General features: G+C 40.5%; 1 protein-coding gene across 3 annotated transcripts in view; it reads left to right on the top strand.

Moving 5' to 3' along the window:
- Adcy8 (adenylate cyclase 8) overlaps nucleotides 1–12,767 on the top strand; it is a 217,365-nt gene that overhangs the window by 133,122 nt on the left and 71,476 nt on the right. For 2 of the 3 annotated variants that reach the window (XM_028876026.1, XM_028876025.1), the window contains exon 8: nucleotides 10,760–10,957. The exons of the other annotated variant lie outside the window; for it this stretch is intronic. In XM_028876026.1, coding sequence (XP_028731859.1) covers nucleotides 10,760–10,957 — 198 coding nt within the window. The remainder of the gene's footprint in view (nucleotides 1–10,759; nucleotides 10,958–12,767) is intronic. 3 annotated transcript variants of the gene reach the window in all.

The following is a 12,767-nucleotide window of genomic DNA, read 5'->3' as shown; positions in this document are numbered from 1 at the left end:
TGTGTCCAGAAAAGGACCCTTGATGAAAAGAGCTTAAATGGAAACTCAGTAGAATGAAAGGACTGCCCTGGTTTCGCAACTTACTAAATTAATAACACACTTTGGGTAGCCACACTTCCTTTCCACACCTCAGCATATGCATGCGTATAATGACAGAGATGAAATGATTAAGCCAATAGTCGTTCCCTCTGATCAACACAGACAAATGCCAGGATCTGTGACTGTATTGTGTGAATTATGGCTGCTTCAGAATCCTCCCTTCCAAATCCAAGGAGTCTATGACTCACTAGCAAGTGACAAGGACACCTACTATTCACAGTCATCCTGGGATAACGTAAATGTTGTGTTGAAACTGTAACCTTAAAACAATGTAAAACATTTGCAGTGAAAATCTTTCACAACTAGGGAGTGAAACACTGCTCTCTTAGCATTCTGTATAGCTTAAGTTTTGATTGCATGAACATAAATACCCGATTAGTATCTGAAACACCTTTACACTTTGCCTCCTTTCAACATTCTTCTTTGACATGATCATTGTATTCTTATCAAGTCTCATCCCTAGGATTTGATTCCTTTCCTTGTTTCTACTCCTAAAGATAAACCTACAAACTAAACAACAGGCCCTTTTCTGTGCAGATAATTGCCCACAAGACAGGAACACGCTATGTTCAAACTCATTTTAGTTGTCACATTCAAGAGGAGCAAGTCTCACCCACCAAGATGCTCACTTATCCATTCATTCATTAGCTATTTGTTGAGTAACTGCACTTGGCTAGGGGAGGTGCTAGTGTGAGCACAAAGAAATGGAGAAGGCTGCCTGAATGGTCAGGAGCTTTTGGTTAAGGGCTGATTCTTATGTATTACCAGGCTCAGTGTGAGCATTGCTATGATTATCTCACAGTGTCATGAAGAAGGGGAGACTGACCTGAGGGAATCAGGGAAGACCTTCCAAGGAAGTGATGTTTAATGTGACATCTACGGGAGGAAGTATGCCAGGAATGAGAAAGCATGGCAGCAAGGAAGGGACAAACCTCTTAGCCCAGCTTTCCATTGCCTCAAACCAAAGCATGTCATTATCTTTCCCTACACAGAAATTAACTTCAAATCATTTCCACCGAAAACACTCAAAATGTTGGACACTGGTATTAAAAAGGAAGATACTTTCCCAGGGTCTACTATTTCTATTCATCATCAAACTGTTCATCTTTAATCTCATTATAGAAAATTAGAGGCAAATTTTTCTCCATAGGCAATTGGTTTTGAATGGTTTTAATGTTAGATTGGGTTTTGGTGTTCACTGGATGAGACATCTATTGTGTTGGTGCTGAGAATGTGGAAGACTTCAGGAAATTCCCTGTAGTTAAATCTATACTCTTTCAATAACATGGCTTTTCCTGGTGGTACAACCCCAGATTGCCTTGAGCTCAACTCTGAAGACAGCTGCTGAGTTCAGCTGGGAAGTCATTAGAGGGTCTGGTTTTTCACTCTGTTCAGAAAGGCAACTTGGTTTTGAAGGCTTTTGTGGAGTGTTTAGTGGATTAAACAGACAATTGGATCTCATTAACTTTGACTACTTACCCTTCCTTTCCCTGAAGTTCTGGGGTAGATGCAAGTGAAAGAGATAAAGTTAGATATATTGACATGGCTTGAACAGAATTACAGGTCTAGAAACCTTTATTTAAGCTGGCAGATGGACAACATATAGCCTGTGGTTACTTTACAGACATTACTGATGGGAACTTTTAAAAAGCAAGTCCAATGGCCTCTTCTTTCATCAGGGATCAACTTGGTATTGGCAAGTCGCCAGCTGTGGCCTGACAAACTGGAATCAATGAGTGGTCACACGGTGGAGTTGTTTGCTTTTGTTTGTTTCACAGTAGCAGTGATGGAAACCAGAGCCTACAACATGCCAGGCAAACACTCAACCACTGAGTTACATCCTCAACTCCCTGTTGCTTTTTTTTTTTTTTTTTTTTTTTTTGAGATAGGCCACACTAAGTTGGTCCAGTTAGCCTTAAAGACACTCTATCATCCAGACTGGTCTTGAAGTTGTGATCTTCTTGCTTCAGCCTCCTGAGTAGATGGGGTTACAGGCCTGTACCATCAGGCCTGGACAGAGTGTAATGTTTTAAACATAGGGAAAAAGATCTGAAGATAAACAGCAAATGCCTGAATTTTGCACTGCCTAAATTTCCTAATTTGGGAAAGAAAAGTGAGATTTACTTTATATTGATCCCAGAACCCACTTTCCAATGCCTGGATTAATCCTATCCATTATAAAATTTCATTAACCTACATTCAATTGTTCCCAAACTTACTTCATAAAGGATAGCTTCTATTGTTTTGACACAGTGAAATTTGTATCTACGAGATTTTTTTTTTCTTTCCAAACAAACTTGCACTGGTTGCTAATGTTCTTTTCTCCAGTTCTTCAGTGGTGTGTCTCAACTGCCATCTCTTACCAATATCACTGTTCTAAAACATCAAAAAACATCTCATTGCCCTGGGGTGCCAGCCAAGCAGAGATACTAGATATTTTTGTCGGCATGGACAGCCTCTTAGTGGCTATTCAATAACTGCTTAGTTTGAGTTGACTTGGCCTCAATATGAAACTTCAGTGGCATATCCCAGGAAAATACACAGGACTGGTGGAGCTTTTTAATAGTTCCCCCACTTCTAAAGGATCCCCAAACTCCTCTTGTGAATTCCAGGTTGTGAAGTGTTAGATCCAACACTCTCCCTTACTCTGTGATTGTGATGTCACTTATAATACCGTAAAGCAGTAACAACTCAAATACAGTAACATTCCCCATATGAGTGACACAATCCTGAATCGAGGCAAGCCTCTCAGACAGGAAAGGGTCAATGTAAAAAGACATTTGTCCAAAATCATGATTGCTGGAGTCATTGGATAAGGGATTAGAAACTAGGTCTCAGATGATGAAGGTTTGCTCTTGGGGCTCTATCTTCTGTTGTGAGACCTCTCCTCAGTCACCTGGAATTGTGGTTTACCTGAAGGCTCAGCCACAGCTGACCACCTGTGCATATCCCATCAAAAGAAAAAGAACGCCAGTATCCTGTTCCCCAGGCCATGACCCAGTAATATGAGCTGAACAGCAAGGGTGAGGCTTTGGACAACACACAGAGCATGCAAAAAGAGAGAGGAGAGAGAGAGAGAGAGAGAGAGAGAGAGAGAGAGAGAGAGAGAGAGAGAGAGAGAGAATGTGACTTTGTATTTAAATATTCCTGAGTTTAAGTCCCCAAACACAAAAGCAAAAGAGTGTGACTTTGTGTTCAAATATTCCTAGTTTTAAATCCCCAAATATAAAAACTATTTTAATGATGCCATTCACTCTTACTAGCTAAAGGTCAAAGGTAAACTCATAAGATGCAAATCAATACCGAATTAGTAAATATAGCCTGCATGATGAACCAGCACTGGGAGTGCTTTGCTGTATGTGTTCTTATCGTCATCTCAGAGAGTCTGAAATTGCAGGACATAAGGTGACAAAGGACAACCAAAGAATGGCACAGAACTTTTTGACCCCATCATATTTACCATGCAGACAATATTTGGAAACTCTGAGTTCTGCCCTAAGATGGGATTTACCAGGGGCCCCGATAGCCTGGGCCCTGAACTGACACCATTTGCACCTATCTGGACACTGGAAAACTGGCTACAAAGGGTAATAGAATCCTCTGATAGGCTTCTTAGAAATTTCTGGACTGTTAATTCAGAAAACAGAGAGGGCATTCTGACCCTTGTTATTTCATTTCCTGTATAAGCAATAAAACCATATGAATTACTTAAAAGCTCTTCTGGGGGCAGAATACTGAGACTTCCTCCCACAGCAAGACCTCATTAGAGAATGCTTTAGCTTTGTATACAGAGCAGATCTCACTGTCATAAGTAGTATGAATCCAATTCTTACATTAAAAAGTGCATAAGCACATCATTTGGATGTGATACTTCATTTTCTCTTCATTCAAAACAAGGAAAACTGTGTCATTGACTATCACGCCTTGCTTGTATGGACTGGTCCAAAATAATACAGATCTCATTCCCACAAAAGGAGGAAATGCTGCATTCACGGTTTTGGAGACTTTATGTGGATATTTTCAGAAATGTAACCCAAGTTGATAGCAATCTAAATGCTACTCTGTGCATTCTTAAAAAAAAAAAAAAAATGTTAACTCACATTCAAAGAAATCTGTGCTCCTCATCCCTAGATTTGGGAAAAACATAATTCTATCTTTTCCAAACAGGACAAAATTCTTCCTGAACTCTCAAATCCAGAGTGCTGAAACTATCCCAAGAGCTTTCTTAAAAAGAAAAAATGGTAATTATTTAAGGTGGTGAATATGCAAATGAATGTGATTCACTTATCCTACCATATGTAATGCACTATAACACCACTGTATGCCCTTTAACTATATGATTATAACTTATCACAAAACACAAACTAAACTTTTTGTAAAGGAGGAGTCTCCTCTTAGGGTGATTGGATTCATATTTTAACAAACAGTAGTGGAAACAAACTGTTACTGTATGTACATGGGGTGTTTCTATCTGGTCCAATTATTATTCTTGCATCCTTTAGGACCAAGGATGGTACATAAGAACTTGAAAGGCTGTCTCTTTTCTACAGTCCAACCCCTGCAGACAGCAGGCAAGTGGAGTAACAGATGCTCAAGGCCAGGTGTAAGATATGTCCCAGAGGTGATGGAAGAGTGGTCCAAAATTCTGTTAAACCAGTCTTTGATAATCCAAATTCTCAGTGCAGACTCAGGTTTGAAACTGGAAATAAGCAGTCTTTGAGAACTGACAGGCCTACTCAGTGTAAGTAGGGGAAGCCCTTGTGAAGCCCTGGGTTTGCTGAACCTGTCATCCTCTGTAGGTCCTTCTAAATCAGCAGTGAGCTGGCCCTAAACCATAACTTTATACTTTAAAGTTTAAAGGTTCTTGCTAGACACTGGAATGTCAATTGTCATGGTAGTGTATTTAATTGTGTGATGACCTGATGACCAAAAACTAGAATAAAGCTCAGAAAATATTTTTTATTTAACAATATTTGGTACAGAGAATCTTTCTAAATTTAGAGTTATGTACGGAGAAATGGGAAATAATAACATGACACTTAGTAACAAAGACCAGCAAAACTTCCCTGAGGATAATCTTGATATAGACAATCTTATACCCATCCACTCTGTTATTCATTCAATGCATATTTATTAAAAACCTAGCAAACTCATCAGGTGCTAGGAACTTGGTCATACAAGAGGTACTGTGCCTCATTTCAAGGAGATCAGAGTCTAATGAACAAGCATACATATGCTCAAGAAACAATTACTCTGCTAAGGACAATGTAGGCTCAGAGTATGCTCCCTGAAGGAGACTATGTCTGATTTCATTTTGAAAAGAGATATAGGATATGTATGTGCTCAGGAGCTATGTGTTCTGATGCATCAGACAAAATGAACTGGGTAATTGTTTTACGTATCAAGTTTTGTCAAGTGTCTAAACTCCAGTATGGGATCACATTCCATTTACATGGTATCTGAGATCCATACAAGAGTTTACACATGGCATGAACAGACTATAAGACATCATGTATGAAAACCAGATGAACCAAGGAGCACCTGAGGAGATAAAGTAAAATGGAAGCCAGTCTCCTGAAAAAGATAACTGGGCATTCTGGAAAGAGTCATATGAAGGGAGACAAATAGGACATATGAGAAACTGGTCCAGACAAGTAGAAGATGGGAATAAAAGCAAATAAGGAACTCTGAGCACTGTTTCCAAATTAGCATCCCATGGAATATATAGAAAGAATTCAAGAAGAGGGAGTTTGAGGTCAACATCTTTGGACAGTGCAGAGGCTAAAAAGTCTTGTATCTACACGTCTTATCCATACCTTTACCTCAGTTATATATATTGGGAGATCTCAGTACATGGATATAAGAATGTGTTTATTCAACAAGCATGTACTGAGCAACTACAAAATTTGAGGCACTGTCACAGATAACTGTCAATAAAAAAAGACCAAGTCTCTGGTCTCAATGCAACTAGTGAGAGAGGTAACAGGAAACATATATTAGATTCATGTTTCCTGGCTGACTGGTTCACAGAACCGCAGTATCATTCAGAACCCTTTTGTTGTTGTTGTTGTTGTTGTTGTTGTTGTTGTTGTTGTTTTGTGTGTGTGTGTGTGTGTGTGTGTGTGTGTGTGTGCTTCTTGGAACATATTGGGAAAGAGTGAATGGGAAGGATTTAGCCGTGAGACTGTGTGAGCTGACTCGAAGAAACTGCAGGGATGCTGTGAAGGATGTGCTTAAATTTACGCTCTCACCTCATCACTCTTGTGTCTCCTTTACATTTCTGTCAATTCCCCTCCCCCCTGCCAGTCTCTGTCCCCGATTTCTAATTTTGGGTTTTGTTGTGAGACCTGTTTAGTTTACCTTGTATTAATGTGTGTAACTGTAGGATTATAACTACACATTAGGGTCTGTTTGGGCCACCAGAGGGCACACCTGAAGACAATGATGACTTCTCCTTTCCTAAATCAATAGTAAATAATCCCACATGAGGGGTTGGGGTTCCCTTGAACCCCTCTTCCATCCACAACTTGATGGACACTGCACATATATCCCAAGCTGCTGTGAATTTGAGTGACAAATGGCTATGACATTTCACAGCTCTTCACACCATCTTCCAGCTCTTACATCCTTTCCTACTCCTTTCCCTCCCCACCCCCCCCCCCCCGTGGAAAACTGGATGGGTCTCGCAGGTGTAATTTCTGCCTTAAATCTAGTTAGTACTGGGAACCAAAGCCGTCCAGGAAATGACAGGACCTGAAAGAAATCAGGACTTCAGTGGGTTCAGAAGAAAAGAAAGAGTCTCACAGAAAAGTTTTCATGTCATAAACCAAATAATGACCTCCCTACCCCAACTCAAATACAGCTAACAAAGGGCTCCCTAGATCCTGTGATGGTAACTTCCACAATTCCCATGCTCTCAAGCAAGGCCCTGTCTTCAAAAATCTGTAGCGCACATCTGGACTTTGGTATGTCCTAAGCACTGTGGGGAGAGAGAATCACTTCAGAAATATCTGAAGAGAGTATAAACCCCAAGAAGGACAATTCTGGGAACTACAACATCTGTTTTTGTGATGGAAGGTTGATATGAGAGTTTAACCCAAGCCATTACTGACATTTCTACTGCTGTTCTTGCCTCTCTGATATCTAAAGCACCAGATAAGATGAACAGCATGATTTATTAAAAGCATCATCTATTTATAATGGTACAATAATATCTGATTAGCATAAAATATATTCCTACTTCATTCTGAATTCACAAGTATCTAGAAACACCAGCTAACACTAAGAATACACAGTATAATTGAATGTTAAATAATATATTTGTAGCAATCCCTTATTAAAATGTGTATTTGAATAGACATTTAACTATGTATGTACATGTCATATTATAATCAAATATGCTGATCATGTTTCCCATTTCCTTTCATTTCCTCCACTTGTGTTTCTTATCTTAAAATTCACAGTTTGGAGTTGCAATTTAAAACTGGAATCATTCGAAAATTCCAGCTCTGTCTTGACCTGATCTCAGTCTAGCTTTTATATGTTAGGTGACTTAGAAAGAACAGAAAGTAATCATGCTATTAAAATAGTTCATTCTTGCCTGACTCTATATACACAAATGACTCATGTCACACCTTTCCCAGTTATTCCTTCCAAACAAATCACTGTAAATATACATTTATCTGGACTTCCAGCATGGGCAGCATCAGCCCACTAAGATGAACACAGGACAAAATCCAATTATTTTTCTATGTAAAGTATCAAAAAAAAATCCCAAACTGTAGTCACCCCAAGAGTCACACATCCATTGCAGTGCATTGGGAATTACACAAAGATAAATGATTGGCTGGTGTCTGTTCCTTATTTCAATTTGTTTAACCTCTTGAGACAATTTTGTTCTCTTTATTACATGTAGCCTAAATACAGTTGTGAGTCTCCACCACAACATTCTGATGCAAATGTCTCTTTCCCAACCGGTAACTACATCCAGGTGGTACTGATAAATAAAAAGAGGTTTGAGAACGAATTCACTCTCACTGGATACAAGCACACTGATACCCAGGACCATGTAGGGGAGCTCTGAGCAGGAAAGATTTCGTTGGTCTCTCTGCCTTACAAAAGTGATCAGTGACACAGAATCCTCTGGTCAGCAGCCAACGAAATTCATTCCCAAGCCCTCATACAGACTGGCATCAGTTCCTGATGATACTTTCCATCGGCATGAGAAGAAATAAAGGCAGAATAGACAACTTATTCAATCACTTGTGCTCGTATGGAACATAGCTCAATGACAGAGCATTTACCTGATGTATGCAAGGCCCTGGGTTTGATCCTCAGCCTTGCCAGAAAGCAATTAACAGCTAATTAATTAATTCAATGTGATTCAAGGGTTGTCTTTTATTCCAAGACTATGTCATTTTTGTTGGGGAAAATGCCCAAGCCCTTCCTTTTATGAAATAATGGTGCTTGGCCTCTTGAGTTGATTTAATGTTGATTTTCCCTTAAGCACATGTATCCTAAAGCTGCACTTGGGGTAAACACTGCTACTGTAACAAATCTGTCTATCCCAAGACATGTTTTGAAACTTGCCTGCTCATAAAACTTGCAAGTCTCAGAGCTGCAGGTGTGATGGACTCTAGTGGAGTGGATATGCTTGATTTAATTCAAAGAAGGAAATCTGTAAGAGCATTAAAGGTATAAAGAGCAAGTGAGATGTCTCACTTCAAATGCATGTATATACTGTGGCTGTTGAACTCCAACTATTAACACTTCCAGGAAGCATTCGGGCATCCCTCAGCCACAATGAATGCCCAGACAGGGGCAACCTAAGCATCCTTCCCACCTCCTCTCCAAGACAGAAAAACATAAGTTATGTCCAAGCTGCATGGGAGGAATTGCTGCCTGTGGAACCAAATGAGAGATCCGATGGGGGGCTACCAGTTCAGCTTCCTCGGCTGCACAACCTCAATAATTCTTAGAGAATCAAGCCCTCTGGCCCGATGTGGACCCTGCTGTTCAATTTTCTGCAACATTGGTCCCTGCTTCCTTCTTTCCATTCCAGACCTCCTATTTCCCTTGCCTTTTCCTGCCTTACCTCCCCTGAACATCTATCCTTTTCTCTATAATAATCTCCTAGGTACTCAGCGCTGAAATCGACTGTGTTAGTGGAGTGAGTGTATATTTAGCTTGGTCATATTGGAACATTTTACTCTGTTCATTATCCTGGGGCTAAAGAAATGGGGTTTTGTCAATTCTACCTCTGATGAAGCTTTACCATAGAGTTCTTTAGAGATCTCAAATTTATATTACATTGGCTATTCCTAACAGTGCTATAGGAAAAATCATTATCACATGGACTAGATGACTTCCAAGAGGTCAGAGCCCATGACTCCGCTTTGGACTCTTAAGTCAGTGGGTTTATTTCAGTTTCGAGAAAGTTGTAGCTCTTGAGCAAGTCTCTCCAAGGCTATAGATGCATGAAAGATTGGGGCCAAAGAATCTTAAAGTGCTCCATCACCCTTCATGTGCTTTCCTGTGATGATTCTAGAATCTATGTCAGTCTAGCCTGTGGTCCAAGCATCACTAAACTAAGAGGCTGGTAGAGCAAAACAGATGCTGTGAGTATGTATCAAAGTGGAGAGTGTGTTCTCCCTCACAGATGCACCACAGCCTCTACCTCTACTCAGTGAAATCCCTGATGGCGGACTGGGCTCCTCTACTCCTCTATCCCTTTAGGCCAATTTATAGTTTGTTTGGTTTAATTTTTAGTTTTCTGTAATAAGCCATCTTAAATTGGAGTTGTGAGTGAGTATTGCATTTGGCTTGAGCCAGGCAGTTGATTTTTATCAGTGACTGTTGAATCACCAGGAGACAAGGTCTCTGATATGTCCTCACAAGCCAATGCAATCTCTGCATCCATGTCCCCACATCCAGTTACCAGCCATGGCGGTGCACCTTCCTCTACCTCATGCTGTGTAATCCTGGGAAACAGTGAGATGCTGGAATTGCTTGCATTTCTTGCCTAAAGAATATTATACATATATCTATATGGAAAATATAGATATATAATGGTTTGTGTTGGAAGAAAAAAGTTTATATGTTTTTTTAAAAAAACCTTATTAATATTTGTTAAGTTTGAGAAGCAGAGCCTGGCACATCTGAATGTCTGTGTTTGAGGAATGCTCAAACAGAAAATGTGAACCACAAGACACCTGAAACTTCTCATCACCATTAAGTGAAAGACCTTACCAAAACGTAGAATCTACTCAGTGGGAGGAGATCATATTGATGGGCTTTTTGGACACACAGACTTCCTGTTATTTCTTTGGTTCTCTTTCTCTCATAACTGGGAAGTGCCTGGTCAGAGAAAGAGTAGTAACTCACATTTCTCAGGCAACAGCTCCCTATAAATGCCTCAACCAAAGGAATTCAGTGTAGCTACACAGAGGCTTGAGAGTGTGCCTCTCCGCATGATTATTTTGCCAGGTTATGTTTCTCTGAACTAAATGCTAACTGATCGATTGTTGTAGACCCCCCACTGAATACAACTGCATGGAATGCTGTGACTATGTGCAATGCAACATGATCTAAAAACATTGCCTTTCTTTCGGATCCGAAGGGGACTAGCAGGTTTATGGTGTTTGCATGTGCTTTCCTCTAGACTCTGGCTGCCCTAACAAGAAATTCAATAAATCTGCTTCCAAACCATCTCGCACAAGCTTTGCATGTCCAGTCTGGGCCTGAGGAAATTAACAAGAGAATAGAGCATACCATCGACTTGCGGAGTGGCGATAAGCTGAGAAGAGAGCATATCAAGCCATTCTCACTGATGTTTAAAGACTCCAGCCTGGAGCACAAGGTAGAGCTGAGTCTCCACGGCGGCTTTTTCTGAAGTAAATTCTTGTCAATGTTGGTGGGGTTAGAGAGTGCAAGGGCTGTCGTTTCGCTTTCTGTCTGTTGCTTGGTTGGTTTGGTCCAGTACTGTTTTCTCTTACTTTCTTTGGAAATAATGAGTAGACGGAAGGCCATGAAAGGAGATGATCATTAGACAAAGTGACCCTCATCTCTGAGCTTTAAGAGAAAGATGCCTGAAGAACAAAGAAGCCTTGACTCATTAAGCATCAAAAGAGAGCTTCTTCCACTTTGAGACTATGAAGCTAAGTGGTGTTGCTAAGCCCTTGTGTCCACTCTCGGACACATTCATTTCACTGTAACCCTGATAGCCTGATGTATGTGGACTCTCGGAACCTGATGTAAATAGAAGCAGTGAACCTGGTATCTCTTAGCTTTTTCAGACATTCTCCAGTTTTCCAGTTGTCGGCTGGATCAGAATCCATCCCCAATTCTGAGTCAGGCTGCATTGCTACTTCCTTTCTACATGACCTTTGACAAGTAGAGTGACTTCTCTGAGCATGCATTCCTTTCTGCAGAAGAAGGATACCACGCATGTCTCAATCAGGGGTTGTCTTGGTTACTTTTTGTTACTATGATTAAAAAAAAACACTGACAGAGCACTAAAGGAAGAAAAGATTTCTTTCGACTCACAGTTCAAAGGACAGTCCATCATGGCAAGGAAATCAGAGTACTTGAAGCAGCCAGTCACGTTGCCTTCACAGGATGAAAATAACAATAAATGCTGGAGCCAGTGCCCTTCCCCCTTCATATTCAGTTCAGGAAACCAGTCCATGGAATAGTGCCACCTACCGTTAGGTTGAATAGTCCTACTCAATTAACCTAGTCAATAAAACCCCATGTGTGCCCAGAAGCTAACTCTTCTAGATAAGCCCTCACTGGCAAGTGCAGAAGTTCCTTTACTGCATGATTCTGGATCCTGTCAATTTGACAATCATAAACCATCCCACAGATTATTATGAAAGTCTCCCAGACAATGCTTAGGCAAGTTCATCCAATAGGACAGGACATCACTGTGTGGATAATGTTTTCCATTTCCTTCTGCTCCAGCTCTGTACAAAGGAAGATGCATGGAGTGTCCTGCTTAAATGAACTATGCATATAATCTCACTGTTAAAAGCGGACAGACCTTCCCTGGCTGAGCACAGGATGTGTTTGGCACCTGCAGGAGCCTCCAGCAAGAACAGCAGGGCATTTGCAAGCAAATTTCAGGAGTTTGATCCAATACTTCTTGAAGCTCCAGTGAACAATTCTTTTGTGAGTTTGCTCAGCTGCCTGGGAGACTGTGCTTTCCCCAGTTAGGAGAACTCTATGCACATGCTCTGCTCCCAGTGAGTGTCTCTGATTATTACCTACAGACTCCGAACTCTAAACTGAATGCCTTCTACCTTCAATTCCCAATTTAAATTCCATTGAGTCTACATACTAAGCAAACGGAAAAGAAAGAAACATTTTGCCTCTCTTAACACCTCCCAAAAATAGCAGGTGTGATTTTCTTATTCATAATATAATGAAGGGCTTACAGACCAAAATTAAAATCATTTTGTTTCCTGAGTACTCTATGAAAGGAAGTAGGACAATAAGGAGAGTGGCTTTTCAGAGAATCTTCTCAATTAGCCTGTGTAGACACTATAGTTCCTCCCAGAAGTGAACAAAGCCCTTTTACTCATTCTTGCTGAAAGTGTGCTTGCAGACTACAGTATCTAGTGTGTTTTAGCTCATAGTGTCTGCATCTTATTTGCAACTCCCTGGTACTA

This window comes from Peromyscus leucopus, chromosome 20 (assembly GCF_004664715.2).
Source record: "Peromyscus leucopus breed LL Stock chromosome 20, UCI_PerLeu_2.1, whole genome shotgun sequence".
Taxonomy (NCBI): domain Eukaryota; kingdom Metazoa; phylum Chordata; class Mammalia; order Rodentia; family Cricetidae; genus Peromyscus; species Peromyscus leucopus.
This window is presented reverse-complemented; position numbering and strand designations above follow the sequence as displayed.